General features: G+C 37.8%; 2 protein-coding genes across 2 annotated transcripts; both read left to right on the top strand.

Moving 5' to 3' along the window:
* The first annotated feature begins 3,676 nt into the window (after positions 1 to 3,676).
* Positions 3,677 to 5,338, top strand: LOC125190582 (GDSL esterase/lipase At1g29670-like). The gene is made up of 4 exons (XM_048087911.2): positions 3,677 to 3,971; positions 4,105 to 4,229; positions 4,337 to 4,579; positions 4,771 to 5,338. The coding sequence occupies exons 1-4, from the start codon at positions 3,692 to 3,694 to the stop codon at positions 5,239 to 5,241; spliced, it is 1,119 nt and encodes a 372-aa protein (XP_047943868.1). The 5' UTR covers positions 3,677 to 3,691; the 3' UTR covers positions 5,242 to 5,338.
* Positions 5,339 to 17,955: 12,617 nt separating this feature from the next.
* On the top strand, positions 17,956 to 19,862 carry LOC125190583 (GDSL esterase/lipase At5g45670-like). Its single transcript, XM_048087912.2, has 4 exons — positions 17,956 to 18,229; positions 18,348 to 18,472; positions 18,567 to 18,809; positions 19,277 to 19,862. The coding sequence occupies exons 1-4, from the start codon at positions 17,980 to 17,982 to the stop codon at positions 19,745 to 19,747; spliced, it is 1,089 nt and encodes a 362-aa protein (XP_047943869.1). The 5' UTR covers positions 17,956 to 17,979; the 3' UTR covers positions 19,748 to 19,862.
* The last annotated feature ends 795 nt before the right edge of the window (positions 19,863 to 20,657 follow it).

The following is a 20,657-nucleotide window of genomic DNA, read 5'->3' as shown; positions in this document are numbered from 1 at the left end:
CATCTTAATATGAATAAATAAATAATAATCAACTTAAATAAGACGAAGAGAATAAAGTTAAAATAATGGCAAATGAGAGTACAAAAGCATAAGCATTAATAAGAATAACAACAAAATGTAATACCACAAAAACCCATCTAAAATTAATAAAAAACAAGAATTTAGATGCAAATGATCTGTCAGTCATCATTCGACTTCATCTTGCGGCATCCTTAGACAAAGTGAGAAGTTCAAGCTTTATAGTCAGGGACGAAGCCAGAAATTATATACTGGGGGCCCAAAGTTTGGGTATTTTTTAGTGTCGGCATCGTCGAAAATTTTTGTAGCATGAGCAAAGGGAAATTGAAAAAAAATATAGTGGTAGATGAATAATGAGAGGTAAAAAATAGAAAATACATAATAGAAACTAGAAATATATATATGTCTATTATCATTAGAAAATAAGATGCTAAGTAATTATAATATAAGACTAAAAGTCATATATATAAAAATAAAACAGCAGTGAGAGTAAAACTAAACAAAGGATTAAAAACGAATAGACTAAGGGCAGTAGAATTCGAACTCGGGTAAACAAGGTCACTGGTCTGGGCTAAAAACCAACTGCACTACTCACAAACCAACTGCACTACTCACAAACTTTAGTTTAATCATAGCATATATACACTAATAACGTCATTAGCTGGGGGGGGGGGGGGGGGCAGTGGCCTCCACGCCCCATAGTGGCTTCGTCGCTGCTTATAGTGATTAATACAATTACCCAAATATAAAAGTGGATTATATATGTATTGAGCGTCGTCTACCCAAACTTGAAAATAATCTTTAGGGTTCGATTGATTGCTTATATTGGAAAATGTAGGAAAGCAAATACTATCACTACTTTACAATCCTTTCCAACTTTTCATGATAGAGATAACTAACCCTATTCATTGTTTGGTTGCAGGTTAGGAATTCTTCCGCCATATTTTCATTTCTTTTTTTCAAATAGCAAAATAATAGAATATGCAACTAAAAAGACCACCATATCCCTTGAGTTAATTTGTAAACCCTATGTTACCCTTGAACCCTAACTTAGCGGTAAAAAGAGGGGCGAAAATTTCAGAATCCCGCCACCATATTTTTCACCCATTCAACAAATATTAAAATTTCAGTCTCCCCTCTCTCATTTTCATTGATAGCGTAGAACTATGGAAAGCCTCCTACCAACTCGGCGCGTGGGTTCGAGCTCTAAGGACGAAGCACAAACTTGGGTTCATCCAAGTAGATCTAAAACGTTTACCGGTGAGAGTCGATTTAATTAGGACTGTGAAGAAATCGATACCTTCCGAATCAAGTCCGTATCAGACATGCTTGAAGCCTATCGCGTCGTCCTCGTCAAGGGAGCACAATGAGCTGCGTGTGGTTTCCTTTTTCCCAATTTCTGTTTGCCCAATTTCTGTTCGCCCTAATTGGGCGTTAGATTTCGTCTCTCTTACAATTATATCAGATTGCAATTTTGCTGTAGTAGATGAAGGGTAAATTGCTAAAATCTAATTTAGCATTAATTTTTGCATCCATAGATACAACTGTATCGCATATCGCAGGGGTGGTGGGGGGTTAGAGATAGCTCAAAAACTTGGTTAACTATCCAAAAAATTGGGACGGGTCAAGATATTTTTCCGGGTTAAAAAACTTTTCCCAAAAGTGAACCAAACAGAGGAAAATGCAAGAAAACATTCCACTAACCTATTATTTCAAGGCAACCAATCGAACCCTTAGGATATATAAAATCAATGCAAAGAGGAAGAAATCCCTTGAAGGCAAGCAATTAAATATGTATTCTTATTGGGTCATTTCAATAAGGATACAATATAGGGAGTACTAAATTAGGTTAGAGTGGGTTCCGGTCGGGTTTGAATAACCGATTGATATTACTATCATGTGTCACCTCATTCCTTGCCTTTGTGGCCACGATCACTCCGCTGATGGGTTATATCTCTTCCGCAACATGCATGAATCTTCTTGAGTATTATCGTGTGGTTGTCGTGTGATATCGATTTCATATCTCGCTAGCACGAGTAATTCTGCATGCTTACAAATTTGTGTCGTATGCAAGTCATGTTCAAGTTCAAGTTCGAATTGAGAATTTTCTTATAAGTCGTATAGTTCGAATTGAGAATTTTCTTATAAGTCGTATATGGGTTTTGGCTTTAATAATTGGATTACAAGCAGATTGATCCGATAATAAGCAAATCCACATTACATGCGAGCCATAAAGTGTGACATTTAGATTAAAATTATAAAGTTGAAATAAAAAAAGACATGACAAGCTCCTCACACTGACAAAAGTCACAGAACCCGTGATCGCACATCTTATTCGAAATCTATTTTTTGTGCCATGCTGCTTTCACAAATATAGGAATGTGCTCTATAACACGTGTACGCACGCTTGAATGCCTTCTCATGATTCATTATCGAACTAAATCATCAGTAATATCAAACTAAGGCTTACCCACCCATTATTTTATCTATGTGCTTATATGTGATTAATTAGATATATAATGGTTTTGCATCGAACTTGAAATTTAAGAATAATACACAAAATTTAACATTAGTTTTTTACAAATTTTACTAACGGTCAAAACTAAATTATAGAATACTGTAAGCATGGCACCACTTCATCCAGACGACATTATTGTACTTATGTAAGTTACTAGTAAAATATTTTTAAAATTAATCTCACGCACTCTATCTGTTTCTAATCCAATTATAAGGTATCTTTGTCTTTATATTTTATTTAGAGGTGGATTGATACAGTATACTTTAACGAAATATATTTTGCTGTCAATGGCAAGAGCTTGAAAAAATATACTTTTAGCGTCAAAAGATTGTGAACCATATGGAATTCATTTATGCACTGTCGACATTTTTATTAAAATAATCTAAGGAATAAGATAATAATCAACTTTATTCCCTAATCATTTTAATAGTAAATATTTGTTCCCTATAGAGGAGTAGTTTATTTAATTATAATGTGATCAATGGTGGTGGTGGGGGCAGGAGAATGGTACTGATATTTGTTTCTTTATATAGCTGTTTTAATGAGCAGGACCTATAATATTTATTGTTTTTTGTTTAAGAACGAATATGATTTTCCAGCCATTTCAAAAAGGAAATTATGGAAGATTTGTAGATTAATTACGGTAAATTTGATATATAAAAGTCAGAGAATAATAATTGGATTTTTAATTAATTACTATACCTAATAGATAAATCTACTACTACTATGGAATCTATAATAACTGAGCAACAAGTGTGTATTTTATCCGTACTGTAAATTGTAGCTGAAGTGCTCAACACACAATTCAATTATGAACCTTAGCATGTTATATTTGATGATGTCGAGAAATTACAAAATTTCACATGGAACAAAAATAAATACTTCATTCACCTACCAAAAAACTTGCTCTTACCTACCTTTCCAATTTGTTATTACCATCCAATCCAAATATGTCAATCCCAATTTCAAATACCATTTCACCTTTGCATTATCAACCACAATTCACACAAATATCTTTATTGGACCGTTCCCTCTCCTTCTTACAGAATACTTTTAGCATATGGAAAACGTGGTCACGTGGGAAACCTACCTCCTTTTATAACTCAACTGGAGTAATTATTAGTAGTAGCCTATTTAAGGGGAGTCTCCTCATCTATGTTTCGCCACATAATCATCATCATCATCATGCCTCATTCTATAATGATAAATGTATGCTATTTTCTACTGCTAAATCTTGTAATTTTCCAATTTGGTGGCGTTGTCAATGCATCACAAGTTCACTGTTTCTTCATTTTCGGAGATTCATTGGTCGACAACGGCAACAACAATTACCTCAACACAATCGCCAAGGTCAATTACTCCCCTTACGGCATTGATTTCCTGGCCGGCCCCACCGGCAGATTCACCAACGGCCGAAATACCGCAGATTTCCTCGGTACATAATTAAACTATCCTTTTCTTTATTCACTCATTTTCTACTCGATAATAAATACGAGTACTAGTATACTTTTAATTTTAGAAATAGTGAATCATTTTAGAAATAAGTCATCTTCGTTGACATATAACAGCTGAACTACTGGAGATATACAAACCCCCTCCCCCATACACCAACGCTACGGATTGGGACAGAATCAACGGCGTCAACTTTGGCTCGGGTGGAGCCGGAATTCTCGATGAATCTGGGAAACACTACGTACTCCCTCTCTCACTTTCACTTTTAATTACTTTCCCTTTCCCTTTCCCTTTCCCTTTTTTTTCAGTCTAGTAGTAATTTGTTTGAATGGTTGTTTATTTTGCAAGGGAGATGTGGTGACTATGAGCGAGCAACTGTCGAATCATGAGGCCATAATTACGAGATTGGCCGAAATATTTGGAGAGAGAAAATTAAGCTTGCAACATCTTAGCAACTGTACATATTACGTGGCAATGGGCAGCAACGACTACCTTGGCAACTATCTCCCCAAATACTACGCCTCCACCACTCAATACTCTCCCGAACAGTTTGCTTCTCTCGCCATCGCACAATACTCTAAGCACCTTCTCGTCAGTTCACTTTTCTCTCTCATTTCAACAAATTTAAAGTAGAAAATAAGTCTCATTTTAACTTTTTAAAATCACGAGTTTTAATGCATAACTAATAAAGTAGTACTATACGAGTTTTATTGCAAAACTAATAAAGTAAGAGAAATAAAGAGAAAAAGTGATTAAAATATTCATCTGATTGAATATCCCAGAGGCTATACAATAACGGTGGAAGGAAAGTAGCCGTGAACGGACTTGGGAAATTAGGGTGCGTTCCGCAGCAGACGGCCAAGTACCCGGTCTCACCATTGACAGGGTGCGTGGAGACGAGCAACGCGGCCGTGGACATCTTCAACGAGAAACTCAAGAAATTAATAAAAACGTTGAACCTCCTCCCGGATGCCAGATTCCTGTACGTCAGTGAAATCACGGACAACCCGTCGTACGGGAATATAACGGTGGTCGGAAAACCATGTTGCGAGGTGTCAGAGGATTCGCTAGGGCACTGTGTTGAGGGAAGCACGCCGTGCAGCAACAGAGATGAATACTATTTCTGGGATTCATTCCATCCGACTGAGGCTGCCACTTCCTTGTCCGCTAAGATTATCTACGATGCTATGGCGCCACTATTGCAGACTACAACTACTACTGCTGCTACTACTCCTCTTGTGGATGTTTCCTGAACAAGGATTTTCTTTATGATTATTGAACATTTGTTTGTTCAATATTGCTGCAAGAGTTTGGATTTTGTTTCATCAATAAAATTGCATTTGGGACCCATCATCTAAGTTACGATTGCAAATCAATCATTGAATCTGAGTCCACACATTTGTTCTCTCCTTAATTTCAATTTTTGCTTTTTTGAATATTTCTTGTTGGTTTTAGGACTTACAAGAAGGAATACAAGAGCTAACTGAATCGAAATTACAAAAGAGGATTCGAAACCAAATAAACTGTAAAATAGGAAATGGCCGAGTCGAGGAGTCCTCTTTCCGCAAGACGAGATACGCCCCGGTAGTGCTCTTCGGAGTAGCGTTTCGTCCCCAAAGATAAAACGGCTACGTCTCTGGTGAAGCAGCACCGCTATCAACAGAGCTCCGGCGAACTGGATGGAGGAGAGGGCAGAGCTTCGACAGAAGAACAATGCAGAGGGAGGAGATAGTGTATGATGCAGAGTGGATTCTAGTTTCTGATATGAGAATGCTAGAATGGCTAGCCTATTTATAGGCTCGGTCCACTGCAGGGGGTCAACGGCCATAATGGCCGTCATTAATGCTAGACCGTAACGGTCGTCGGTTACGAGCTGTAACGTTCGGGCGTTACAATCCGTTACGCGCTCAGAGCTAGAGAGGCTGAGTCTAGAAGCTTCTAGATTCGTTCACGACGTGGACTATCATGTGTCAGCCACGTTGGCTTACCGCGTCATACCGACGAGGTGGCATCCTGCTTGGCTCGCTGACGTGGAAACGGTGGTGGTCTAAAAAGAACTAGACCCGCTAGACTTGGGCCAAGCCCGCAACTAGGCCCAAAGACCACCCAAAGACCAATTGTCAAGATCCAAGTCCAAGTCCAAGTCCAAGGACACGGGCGCGGGCTCGAGGCTCGCGGCTCGCGGCGGGGCGGGCGGCGGCGGCGGCGCGCGCGCGCGCGCGCGTGGGCTCTACAGCCCATCTTAGTCCACTATAATTATTACATGTAATAATCCTTCTTATTAAATACTAGTTTAATAAGGTTGTAACTTCCAATGTGGGATAATTAACTCTCTTAATTATTCCCTAAGCTTCTCTCATAGCTCATTAAGTTTGCAATTTTGCACAACTTTAATCCCTTATTTCTCACTCACTGGGAATCGGATTTGAGAAAATGAATATATCACGGTCATCTACTCCGAACGTAGATCGACGCTATATTATTTAATTTCACAAAATTAAATATCTCGTTGAAATTATAATTGGTCAAAGTTCATTGACCGCATAGATTCCAACAATCCCCCACATGAGTGGAAATAGCCAAATGCAAATGCATGCAGACACAAGCTCAACCCTCGAGAGGTATATAAGCATAAGGATAGTTAGCTTTTAGCTTTGAACCTTCCATAGTCAACGCCATCGGATACACAGGCGGCCTAGTAGCGCGATGCTTTGAACTAGTCCCCCACGGCGTGCACCGAGACAATGGTGTTAACACTTAAACATCTTAACCTCATCCGTTCTCACGTTTTGTGTCCTTTGTGGCCTTGGACACCACTTTGGATTCATAAGTGTGTAATTTGAAGCGGCCACACTTCACACTTACATAGGTGATTCCTACTCGAGTATCTTGCCCTACTCGGTCTCTTTGAGAACTCAATCTCCTTGAGATCCTTAGGAATCATTAAAAGTCATAGACTTATCCTCACCACAAGGCAAGTTTTCAAACACTCTATTGCTCTCTAGGGAATAGATGTAGATGAGTGTTTCTCACGAACTCTCATAGCTTAGTTTTCCCATTGAACCAAGTTCTTGGGATCTCCAGTCATCATGGTTAGGTTACCACTATGACGATTCCTTAGTTTGTGGATTTCAAACTCATTCCCTCTATCAACTTATTCATTTGATCACGGTTTAACCCTTTGGTTAGCGGATCCGCTAGATTATCTATTGACTTCACATAGTCAATTGTAATCACGCCTGTTGTGATCAAATGTCTTACGGTATTATGTCGTCGACGAATATGTCGAGACTTACCGTTATAGAAGCCATTGTTCGCCCTCCCGATAGCGGCTTGGCTATCACAATGAATCAACACTGGTGGCACTGGCTTAGACCAACCTGGAATATCCTCAAGGAAGTTCTTAAGCCACTCGGCTTCTTCCCCGGCTTTATCTAAAGCTATGAATTCTGATTCCATAGTTGAACGGGCTATACATGTCTGTTTCGTGGATTTCCATGAGACAGCACCACCCCCAATAGTAAAGACGTATCCACTTGTTGAAAGTGAGTCCTTATTGTCGGATATCCAATTCGCATCACAGTACCCTTCAAGTACCGGGGGGTATCTCGAAAAGTGTAGCCCATGATTTTGAGTATGTTTTAGATATCTCAAAACCCTTACAAGAGCTCTCCAATGCTCTTTGCTTGGATTACTCGTGTAGCGACTCAACTTGTTCACGGCACAAGCAATGTCCGGCCGAGTGCAATTAGTTAAGTACATAATGCACCCAATGACCCGTGCATATTCTTCTTGTGCAATGGGTTCGCCCTTGTTTTTGCTCAAGTGAACATTGAGTTCAATTGGAGTCTTAACCGGCACGCCATCATAGGCATTGAATTTCTTCAATATCTTCTCAACATAATGAGATTGGGTTAAGATGATTCCATCGGATGTTCTTAGAATTTTCATTCCAAGAATTACATCGGCTAGACCCATGTCTTTCATGTCAAAGTTTCTCTTTAACATGGCTTTTGTCTCGTTAATCACTTGAGTGGTACTCCCCATGATTAACATGTCATCAACGTAGAGACACACTATAACGTACCCATTATTAGTGCTCTTAATATAGACACATTTGTCACACTCGTTGATTTTAAACTCATTTGATAACATCACATTATCAAACTTCAAGTGTCATTGCAACGACGCTTGTTTTAATCCATAGAGGGACTTAACCAGTTTGCATACCTTCTTTTCTTGTTCGGGCACTACAAACCCTTCGGGTTGTTCCATATAGATTTCATCCTCTAGTTCACCATTTAGAAACGCAGTCTTAACATCCATTTGATGAATCTCAAGATTGTGCAATGCAGCAATCGCGAGAAGCACTCGGATAGATGTAATCCTCGTTACAGGTGAATAGGTATCGAAGAAGTCATGTCCTTCCTTTTGTTTAAAATCCTTTACAACTAGTCGGGCTTTATACTTATCCACTGTTCCATCGGCCTTAAATTTTCTTTTAAGCACCCATTTGCACCCTAAAGGTTTCGCACCTTCGGGCAAATCAACCAACACCCAAGTGTGGTTTAGCAGAATTGAGTCAATTTCGCTTCGAACAGCTTCTCTCCAATGTAACCCGTCTGGGCCATCGAATGCTACTTTTATTGACGTTGGCTCTTCATCCAACATAAAAGCAATGTAGTCAGGACCAAATGTTTTTGGTGTTCTGACCCTACTACCACGTCTTAGTACTGCATCACTTGGATCATGCCTCACTCGCTTGCGCGATTTAGGCTCTTCATCCGCGGATTTAGTACTAGTGGCTTCATCCACTGTTTTAGAACTAGTGGCCTCATCTTCAATTCTTGTCTCGGAATTGATTGGGACTTCTTCTTTGTCCTTGCAAGGAAATGTATTTTCGAGAAATACGGCATTCCTTGACTCGATTGTTGTTCTTACTGTAATAGTCGATATTTCAGACTTGTGAACAACAAATCTATATGCACTACTGTTAAGTGCATATCCAATGAAGATACAATCGACTGTTTTAGGGCCAATTGTAACTTCTTTGGTCGGGGGAACCATCACCTTGGCCAAACACACCCACACTTTGAGGTATTTGTAGGATGGTTTCCTACCTTTCCACAATTCATAAGGAGTGATGTCTTTTCCTTTGAGTGGAATTTTGTTTAGGATATAGTTGGCTGTCAAAATAGCCCTCCCCCCCACATGTTCTGGGGTAATCCTGGACTTAGTAGCAACGCATTCATCATCTCTTTTAGAGTTCGATTTTTGCGTTCTGCTACACCATTAGATTGTGGTGAGTATGGAGCAGTTGTTTGATGAATTATATCATTTGCATTCAAACGGGGCTACATACTCGCCTCCTCTATCACTACGAATCGCTTTGATTTTACAACCAAGTTGATTCTCAACTTCGTTCTTATAATTTTTGAACGCTTCAATTGCTTTATCTTTACTTCTTAAAAGATAAATGTAGCAATATCTTGTGCAATCATCTATAAAAGTGATAAAGTACTTTTTACCACCTCTAGTTTGCACCATCTTTAAATCACATACATCCGTGTGAATTAATTCAAGGGGTTTTGTTTTTCGTTCAACTGAGTGAAACGGTAACTTAGTCATTTTAGCCTCAAGACATATTTCACATTTGTCTTGGCTATCCACTTCAATTGCCTTTAGTAAATCTAAGTTCACCAATCTTTTAACGGCTTTTGAATTTACATATCCCAATCTACAATGCCACAAATTTGAAGACTCGGTCAAATAAGAGGAAGTAGATGCTTTATTATTGTTGTTAGCCAAAGGCTTTGGAACAAGGCGTGTAGCCACACTAAGCTTGAAAAGTCCGTCGGTTACATAACCTTTTCTGAGGGACTTCCCAAACTTGTACAAAACAAACCTATCAGACTCGAATACAAGTTTAAACCCCTTATTAACTAGTATTGATCCTGACACTAGGTTCTTGCGGATGTCCGGGACATGCAGCACATCCTTCAAAGTGATAGTGACGCCAGAGGTCATCATGAGAATCACGTTGCCAATGCCGAGGACCTCGGATGATGCTTGATTTCCCATGTTGATCTTCCTCCCTTCAACAGCAGTGTAGGAGGCAAACTTGCTCCTATCGGAGCAAACATGAGCAGTAGCGCCGGTGTCGATGTACCAGCCGCCCTTGTTGTCAACAATGTTGACTTCTTCAGTGACCACGGCAACGAGGTCATCTTCATTCCAGTCCTTGAACTCTTTCTCAACGACGTGGGCTGCCGGCTTCTTGTTGCTGCGGCAGTCTTTGGCAAAGTGGCCAATTTTGCCACACTTGTAGCACTCGCCTTCAAATTTCTTTGCAGGCTGCTTGCCCTTCCCTTTGTCTTTCTGATTTGGGCGGGGGCGTTTGTTGGAGGGTCCGCCCCGCTCCAACAAGTTGGCTTTGGCATCAAGTGGGCTAAAGCCCTTAGCCTTTTGATCGATCTTGCGCACATCCGCTTCAATGCGCAGCTTCACGATCAAGTCTTCAAGACTCATCTTCTTTCGCTTGTGCTTGAGGTAGTGCTTGAAGTCCTTCCAACTAGGAGGGAGTTTCTCAATAAGTATGCACCGAACAAAGTTGTCGGGCAAACTCATCTCTTCAGCCGCGAGTCCGTGGATGATCATTTGGAACTCTTGAACTTGTTCCATGACCGGTCTAGAGTCGACCATTTTGTAGTCCATGAATTTGGATACTACAACATGTTCCGTACCGGCGGCATTGTCGATACTATATTTTTACTCTAGGCTTTCCCACATATCTTTTGATGTGGTTACAAGGGAGTATACATTGTACAAACTATCATCTAATGCACTTAGAATAAAATTTTTACAAAGATAATCTCCTTTGCGCCATGCTTCATAGTCCGCCATGACCTCAACACTTGTCTCTTGATCCCTTGGCGCGGGCGGCTCGTTCTCCGTGAGGAAGTTGGCGATGCCCAATGTTGTCAAGTAGAACAACATCTTTTGATACCACCTCTTGAAGTCAGCTCCTCCAAATTTAGGTGGTTTTTCGGCGGGTGGCATCATTCTCGGTGCCAAAGGTGCCGCACTTGGTCCTTGGAAGGAACCAATTCCGTTGCCCCCGAAGGAGCCAACAACATGGTTGGGCATAGAGCCCCCACCATTCATGTTGGGCGTAGAGCCCGCCATGGTCGTACCAGATCCGAAGGAACCGGTACCCGTGTTGGACCCGAAGGCCCCAACACTCGATCCATTGAAGGATCCGAAGGAACCACTAAAAGTGGAACCAACCGACCCACTGGAGGATGATCCAACAGTGGGCCCAAAGGGGTTCGTAAACCCCCATGACAATGCAGACGAAGAGGTGAACCCAGGGGTAGGGACCATTGTGGGGATTGGTCCGGTGTTCGCCATGGTGGAGGAGATGATGGCGGCGGTGGTGGCCGGATTGGTGGCAGCGGCGGTGTTGGATTCAGTCGACATCTCCAGCAAAGGTGATTATAGTTTCGAAAGTTTTAGTTTCAGTTTTAGGTCCAGATCCCTTCAAAAGCAAGTTTTATCTCGTCTTGCGATTGTTGGTTTTAGGACTTACAAGAAGGAATACAAGAGCTAACTGAATCGAAATTACAAAAGAGGATTCGAAACCAAATAAACTGTAAAACAGGACATGGCCGAGTCGAGGAGTCCTCTTTCCGCAAGACGAGATACGCCCCGATAGTGCTCTTCGGATTGGCGTTTCGTCCCCAAAGATAAAACGGCTACGTCTCTGGTGAAGCAGCACCGCTATCAACAGAGCTCCGGCGAACTGGATGGAGGAGAGGGCAGAGCTTCGACAGAAGAACAATGCAGAGGGAGGAGAGAGTGTATGATGCAGAGTGGATTCTAGTTTCTGATATGAGAATGCTAGAATGGCTAGCCTATTTATAGGCTCGGTCCACTGCAGGGGGTCAACGGCCATAATGGCCGTCATTAATGCTAGACCGTAACGGTCGTCGGTTACGAGCTGTAACGTTCGGGCGTTACAAGCCGTTACGCGCTCAGAACTAGAGAGGCTGAGTCTAGAAGCTTCTAGATTCGTTCACGACGTGGACTATCACGTGTCAGCCACGTTGGCTTACCGCGTCATACTGACGAGGTGGCATCCCGCTAGGCCCAAGCACCAAGCCCACGACCAGGCCCAAAGACCACCCAAAGACCAATTGCCAAGTCCAAGGACAAGGACAAGGGCGGGCGCGGGCTCGCGGCACGCGGCTCGTGGCGGGGCGGGCGTTGGCGGCGCCGCGCGCGTGTGCGCGCGTGTGGGCTCTACATCCCATCTTAGTCCACTATAATTATTCCATGTAATAATTCTTCTTATTAAATACTAGTTTAATAAGGTTGTAACTTCCAATGTGGGATAATTAACTCTCTTAATTATTCCCTAAGCTTCTCTCATAGCTCATTAAGTTTGCAATTTTGCACAACTTTAATCCCTTATTTCTCACTCACCGGGAATCGGATTTGAGAAAATGAATATACCACGGTCATCTACTCTGAACGTAGATCGACGCTATATTATTTAATTTCACAAAATTAAATATCTTGTTGAAATTATAATTGGTCAAAGTTCATTGACAGATTCCAACATTTCTATGATGACTTGAATCTCCAACGTAATAATTCGAGACTAAATTTCTTGTCAACTAAATGAACTTCATCTCTTACATTATGTGAATTGAATGTCATATTATCGAGATGAGTTGCAGAGCTAAGTCATTTAATAGTGAGTTTCCTAGCAAGTTTTTTTTATGTAAATAAAAACTAAATTAACCAATGAAAATTTAACAAAATTTCAAAAATCATATTTTTATTATAATTCTTGATATTAATCTTATGACAAAAAACAATAATAAAAAATAGAGATGTGAATTAATCATGGCATTTAACAACAACATAGAACTATTAAAATTGAATTAAATAGTACTAGGAGTTTAATTATATTTTAAAATTTATTATTTAATACAGAAATATTAAAATATTGTTTAGAGAAAAATAGTGTGTGGGCCAACACAATATAAGGTTGCGCCAAAAATTTTAAAGTACCTCACTTTTACAATAATGGATAGTGTCACTAGTGTGATATACTAACGAGTCAATATAAGGTCGCGCCAAAAATGACAAAATTGATTAATACTAAAACGTGGATGAATGGAGTAGGTGTGTTAAAACCAGTCAATTGTAATTACTATATACATAGATTATAAAAGAAAAATTATATAACATTAATCGAAAAAATTAGTTGAAGCAAATTTAGGAAGATCAGATAGTGGATGGGTACTCCAAGTGATTCAATTGCCGCTCCACTTGTCGCGAAAAAGAAGATTCCAAATTTTTGTCAAGCAATTTTAGAATTCCACCGCCGTGTTCTCTTTTTAATTTGATTATCATATTTTTATATAATTAACTCTAGTGGACATTTAATACTATATTTTAAAAAATATAATTTTTTTTTACGTATCTGTAGATAAACCAGTTCTTAATTAACAAACTGCAATTTAAATGTTTTAAAATTATAAAATTAAAATTGAATACTGACTTTAATTAATAATTTTAAAATAAATTTAAAACATATTGATTGAAGTTGAACAAAAGAATTGATTAAAAACTAAAAGCAATTAGTAATGAGCCTTTGTTGGACATCCTTTTGTAAGCCTATTATTTAATAAGGCCCATTAATTGGGCATGTGCATCCTATATACTCGTTCCATTCCATATTAATAAAATCATTTTTCTATTTTGGAAAGTTCCAAGTTAATTGAGTAATTTTTATTTTTAGTAAAAAAAGTAATTCTCTTTTTTATTTTATTCTCTCTTCATCTGTCTTACTTTACTCCTTCTTACTTTTTTCATCAACTATTTAACACATTATTCATAAATTTCGTGCCAAAAAAAAATATCTGTATTAACAAGGAACAGAAGGAGCATGCATCATCTCAAACCAGAAAATAACTTAAAGCCCATTAATTACTTATTTGCTCTTATTTAAAAAAAAAAGAAAAACATTAATATTCGGCCCATCAAATCTCATTAATAACCTGTAGTAGTAGTACTACTTCTATTCACAATATTGTAATGTAGAGAACTTAATTAACTGAAATGTTAATTTTATTACTATTAACAACACAGATTTTCCGATCGGTCCTACTGGCAGATTCTCCAATGGTCGAAATATTGCAGATTTTATTGGTATGCACTTCTTTTTCTCTAATTACTATCTATTTTTGACATATTAATTGCTTGAAAAATCACAAAAATTGGTAAAATTTTTGGAATGTTAAAAATCGGCTAGAAAAGTCATGACCTTTGAATCTGTTCGCAACTATACTATGACGAAAAATTCAAGTTGCTTACATAGAATATTGTTGATATTTTTAAACAAAAGTGAACAATTTCAACAAAAAATAATTGTATGCTATAAATGTGAACAAATCTAAACTTTATCGTTTTCCCGTAAGCAAAATGTTCTCAAATTTGATCAAATTTCATAATTTTACCGATAATTTTACCTATTTTCTATAAATTGTTAACCTTATATTTTATCTTGGTGTTTGATTGGTTATAGCAAAAAAGCTGGGTTGTAAAAAGTCCATCCCTCCATTTGGCAATGGTACAACTGAATACATTCTTGAAGGCCTCACCTATGGATCATTGGGAGGTGGCATTCTAAATGAAACCGGAAGCCAATTCGTTAATAATTCTCTCTTTCACAAATTACAAGAAGAAGATTGTTTGAAAGCGTGGAAAACGGAGCGAGAAAAGTGGCCGTGTCTGAACTCGGTGAATTAGAACATCCACAATGGATGCCCGATCTCACGTCCGATCGCCCGAGATCGGGCTCGGGGTTGAGCATCCATTGCAGACGTCGGGCGCGCCCGAGGACGACCGAACGTTCGGTCGCGACTGATCTCTAGCCCGATCCATCAGGCGTGAGATCGGGCGCCCATTGCAACAAAACAATGTACTTTGTAGAATATAATCCTTCACACTAAATGAGCAAGTTTTGCATTACTTGAGTAAACCTTTTATAGATAGGTTTTCAACTCCAATTTTCATTGTGACTTCGATGTGAGACAAATGGTAGTTTTATAGATAGGTTTTCAACTCCAAATTTCTTTGTGATTTCTACGTGGGACAATTAGTTTTACACTTAAAAGAGAGTTACTTACTTTATGTAAAAATTTGTTTGATTTCAATACATAATCTATGTTTAGCTTAATGGTAAATGTATCTTGGAAAATTGTAGAGGTTGTGTGTTCTCAAGCCCCAAACTCAACATTTTTTTTTATTTTGACCTTTATTATACTTTTCTCATTTTATTCAATTAATATAAGTGTTTTATTTAAATTTATAGTGTTCTATAATAGTGTATTTATATTTTGCTATTTTTTATTTGATTAAAATTAAATATGAAATTTATAAATTCTTTTTTTAAAGTTAAGTAATGCATGATTTTCATTTAATTTAGTATTTAATTTTTTTATTTATAATATGTGAAAATATAAAAAAAAATAATTGAAATGAAAAGTGGATAAGAGATATGACATCCACTAGGGCTCCACCATTGCAGAAAGATAGCGCATGCTGATAATGACAACCACTAGGGCTCTCACTAGGGCTCCCACTAGGGCATCCATTGTGGATGCTCTTAGGATGCATGCCGGTGGTTATCCGAGCGTACGTCTCCCCCAATTCTTCAGCGTCGATACCAGCAACGACGGCGTTCAAATTTTCAATCAAGATCTAAAGCTCCTCGTCAACAACCTTAATTTTGATTATTCAAAAGCAAAGTTTACGTTCACCCGATTTACAGCTCTCACTGCGAAAAGTGGTACTCCACTTCTCATAAATTGTAAAATCATGACTACAACTTGTACTATGACAACGATGACGATGAATTGATGATGGCTATTATTATTTCATGTGATATAAAGATTGTGAGTGAGCCATGTTGCGTGGTGGGGACAGGGTTGTGTATTGAAGGAAGTGTTCCGTGCAGCGATAGAGATGAATACAGATTTTGGGATGAAGTTCATCCCACGGAGGCCGCGGTGGCGGCCGCTGCCAATATTGCCTATGACGACATTTCCGCCCTTATTTGTTGAATGATCACACACAGATGTGCTATATTTGACCAATGCAGATTTTAAGAAGTTGATTGAGTTTATAATAAATAATATTTCATCTCTGTCTTCATTATTTGTCCAATTTTCGATCAATGCAAATTTTAAGAAATTATTTAATTTTATTAAAAGAAGTAGGAGTATGAAAAAAAGTTAGTGGAATAAAAATACTACAAGTGTAACTAATATGCATTTATATTTTTGCAACTTTTGATTTGCATATTTGATATTGATAATCCTTTAGTATGAAAATCTAATGAAACTAATATGCATTTATATTTTTGCAACTTTTGATTTGCATATTTGATATTGATAATCCTTTAGTATGAAAATCTAATGATATTTCAACTACTCCTGGTATAATGATATATCTTAATGTCAGTGGCAAGAATTTGAAAAGAATATACTTTTAGCGTCAAAAAATTGTGAACCATATATATGACGATATTCATTTATGCACTAGACATTTTTACTCCATTCGTCCCGAAAAATTTGTCACCTATTTCCTTTTTCGTCCGTCTCTAAAAATTTATCACCTTTCATCTTTACCATTTTTTATATTGGACTTCATCTTCTACTAACTCATTCTCATTCACATTTTATTATAAAACTAATATAAAAAAGTAGAACTCATATACTATTAACTTTTTCAACCCACTTTTTATTATATTTCTTAAAACCCGTGCCGGATCAAATGGTGACAAATTAAAGGAGACGTAGGAAGTATTAAAATAATCTAAAGAATACGATAACAATCAACTTTGTTCCCTATTCATTTTAATAACTTATAAATATTTTGATCCCTATAGAGGAGTAGTTTATTTATTCATCATGTGATGAACGGCAGTGGTGGGGGCGGGATATTTGTTTCTTTCTATAGCTGTTTTAATGAGCAGGGCCTATAATATTTATTGATATTTGTTTGAGAACGAATATGATTTTCCAGCCATTTTAAAAAGGAAATTATGGAAGATTTGTAGATTAATTACGGTAAATTTGATACATAAGAGTTAGAGAATTAATAATTTGATTTTTAATTAATTACTACCTAATAGATAAATCTACTACTACTATGGAATCTATAATAATTTCTTGATGCTACGTTCGCGCAACAAGTGTGTATTTTATCCGTACTGTAAATTGTAGCTGAAGTGCTCAACACACAATTCAATTATGAACCTTAGCATATTATATTTGATGATGTCGAGAAATTATAAAATTTCACTATGGAATAAAAATAAATACTCCTTCATATACCTACCTTTCCATTTAGAATACTGAAACTTGATATCATGGAATTTTCAAAAAGTTTGGTATTTTCCACGAACTTTGAAAGATTGAAGAATGAATTTGAAGGGTAGAAAAACCATTCTCAAATATTGAAAATCTTGAAACTCTCGAAGTTTTTGTCGAGAAATTACGAAAAAAATCCGTATCATGATATTATTTGTCGGAATTTTTGCATTGATGGGAAATAATAAACTCGGAGTAATGTTCGTGATATTATTTACCAATTTCAAAGTTTGTGGAAAAAATCCAACTTTTGGACGTTCAATAATATTAGGTGTCAATATCCCGTTCCATTTCGGTATTACCATCCAAACATTTCTATCCCGATTGCAAATACTATTTCACAATAATCTCTTGCATTATCAACCACAATTCGTACAAATATAAACTTTATTGGAAGTTCTCTCTCCTTCTTAGAGAATACTATTAGCATGTGGAAACCGTGACCACGTGGGAACCTACCTCTTTATAACTCAACTAATTATCAGTAGCCTATTTAATGGAGTCTCCTCATCTATGTTTCGCCACACAATCATCATCATCATCATGCCTCATTCTATAATGAGAAATGTATTCTGTTTTCTCCTACTAAATCTTGTAGTTTTCCAATTTAGTGGCGTTGTCAATGCATCACAAGTTCAGTGTTTCTTCATTTTCGGAGATTCATTGGTCGACAACGGCAACAACAATTACCTCAACACAACGGCCAAGGTTAATTACTCCCCTTACGGCATTGATTTCCCGGCCGGCCCCACCGGCAGATTCACCAATGGTCGAAATACCGCAGATTTCCTCGGTACATTATTAAACCATCCTTTTCTTTATGCGCTCATTTTATGCATTATTATTATTTTTTGTATTTAAATTTAATATTTTTATTTTTAGAAGTAAGTCATCTTCTTTGATAATAACAGCTGAACTACTAGAGATAGATGAACCCCTTCCCCCATATGCCAACGCTACGGACTGGGACATAATCAACGGTGTCAACTTTGGCTCGGGTGGAGCCGGAATTCTCGATGAATCCGGGCAACACTTCGTACTCCCTCTCTCACTTTCGCTTTTAATTTCTTTCCCTTCCCCTTTTTTTTTGTCTAGTAGTAATTGGTTTGAATGGTTGTTTGTTTTGCAAGGGAGATGTGTTGACTATGAGCGAGCAACTGTCGAATCATGAGGCAATAGTTACGAGATTAGCCGAAATGTTTGGAAGCAGAATGTTAAGCTTGCAACATCTTAGCAAATGTACATACTACGTGGGAATGGGCAACAACGACTACCTTGGCAACTATCTCCCCAAATACTACGCCTCCACCACTAAATACTCTCCCAGACAGTTTGCTTCTCTCGCCATCGCACAATACTCTAAGCACCTTCTTGTATGTTCACTTTTCTCTCTCCTCATTTCAACAAATATAAAGTGGAAAATAAGTCTCATTTTTAACTTTTAAAATAACACAGATTTTAATACTCCCTCCGTCCCCGATTAAAAGTCACACTTTGACCGGACACGAGTTTTAAGAAATGTAAAGAAATATTGGTTGAAAAAATTAGTGGAATGTGGACCCATTTTTTTATATTGGTTTTATAATAAAATGTGAGTGAATTGAGTTAGTGGAATGTGAGACCTACTTACTATTTATGGTAAAAAAAAAGTGTGACTCTTATTTGAGGACGGACTGAAATGAAAAGGTGTGAATTGAGGACGGAGGGAGTACATAACTATTAAAGTAGTACATAAAAGATAGAATAACGGATACTTACTATATTAGTTTTATTGCAAAACTAATAAATGAGAAATAAAGAGAAAAAGTGATTAAAATATTCGTCTGATTGAATATTCCAGAGGCTATACTTGAACGGTGGGAGGAAAGTAGCCGTGAACGCACTCGGGAAATTAGGGTGCGTTCCACAGCAGACGGCCAAGTACCCGGTCTCGCCAGTGACAGGGTGCGTGGAGACGAGCAACGCGGCCGTTGACATCTTCAACGAGAAACTCAAGATATTAATAAAAGCCTTGAACCTACTCCCCGGCGCCAGATTCCTGTACGTCACTGAAATCACGGACAACCCATCGTACGGCAATATAAAGGTAGTCGGAAAACCATGTTGCGAGGTGTCCGAGGATTCGTTAGGGCACTGTGTTGAGGGAAGCACGCCGTGCAGCAACAGAGATGAATACTATTTCTGGGATTCATTCCATCCAACTGAGGCTGCAATTTCCTTGTCCGCAAAGGTTCTCTACGACGCTATGTCGCCATTATTGCAGACTACAACTGCTGCTGCCGCGACTACCCCTCTTGTTGATGTTGCCTGATCAAGGATTTTCTTTATGAATATTGAACATTTGTTTGCTCAATGCTGTAAAATGCCAGTAATGTTTGGATTTTGTTTCATAAATAAAGATGCGTTTGGGATTGCATCGTCTAAAATGCATTTCATCTATTAATTAATGTGAATTGAACTATTATTGAGATGAGTGTCAGACTTAATTAGTCATTACTCATTAGACATAAACTATGATTTCTTTTCTTTTTAATTGTGTTTCCTAAAAATAGAAACTCTCCATTTTCTTTCCGAACAACACAATCCATTAATAATAATTTCATTTTTTCTTTTCTTGTTTCTTATTTTACCAATTTTATTACTATAGAGTTCCTAATAAACAACCACACTATGCCAATGTATATAATGAAATTAATATAAGGCCGCGCCAAAAAATTTAAAGTATTTGAATGTTTTAAGTGGAATAAAAATCTAACTTTTACGATAGTGGATAGTGACTAACTAGTGTGATTATAAACGATAATGGATAGTGACTCAACCAGTGTGATACTATACAATCATATAGTAACGAGTCAATATAAGGTCGCGCCAAAAATGACAAAATTGATTAGTACTAAGACGTGGGTGAATGGAGTACGTGGTTTTAAAAAACACAATTATAATAACTATACAATTCAAGATTTCCACCGCCGTGTAATTTACATCCCCAATTCACTCAATTATAATAACTAGGTGTCGCGAAAAATAAGATTCAAAATTTTTGTCGAGCAATTCAAGAATTGCACCGCCGTGTTCTCTTGTTATTTGATTATTCTAATAATATGTTAATATAATTTACTCTAATGAAACTTAAAAATTTAAAAAGTTTTATACTCTCTCTGTAGATATATAAACCAGTTGGTAATTAACAATTGCACTTTAATTTTTTTTTTAATTATAAA

This window comes from Salvia hispanica, chromosome 5 (assembly GCF_029641045.1).
Source record: "Salvia hispanica isolate PSC_SH4W2 chromosome 5, Shi_PSC_v1, whole genome shotgun sequence".
Classification (NCBI taxonomy): domain Eukaryota; kingdom Viridiplantae; phylum Streptophyta; class Magnoliopsida; order Lamiales; family Lamiaceae; genus Salvia; species Salvia hispanica.
The sequence above is the reverse complement of the archived record's forward strand: the minus strand, read 5'-3'. Positions and strand labels throughout refer to the sequence as shown.

Bases quoted from the DNA above. Each gene is read 5' to 3' on its own strand.
- LOC125190582 (XM_048087911.2), top strand. From the start codon at position 3,692: ATGTTTCGCCACATAATCATCATCATCATCATGCCTCATTCTATAATG. The intron at 4,230-4,336 runs GTACTCCCTCTC...TTATTTTGCAAG, and splicing joins ATGAATCTGGGAAACACTAC to GGAGATGTGGTGACTATGAG. The intron at 4,580-4,770 runs GTCAGTTCACTT...TGAATATCCCAG, and splicing joins AATACTCTAAGCACCTTCTC to AGGCTATACAATAACGGTGG.
- LOC125190583 (XM_048087912.2), top strand. From the start codon at position 17,980: ATGCCTCATTCTATAATGAGAAATGTATTCTGTTTTCTCCTACTAAAT. The intron at 18,473-18,566 runs GTACTCCCTCTC...TTGTTTTGCAAG, and splicing joins ATGAATCCGGGCAACACTTC to GGAGATGTGTTGACTATGAG. The intron at 18,810-19,276 runs GTATGTTCACTT...TGAATATTCCAG, and splicing joins AATACTCTAAGCACCTTCTT to AGGCTATACTTGAACGGTGG.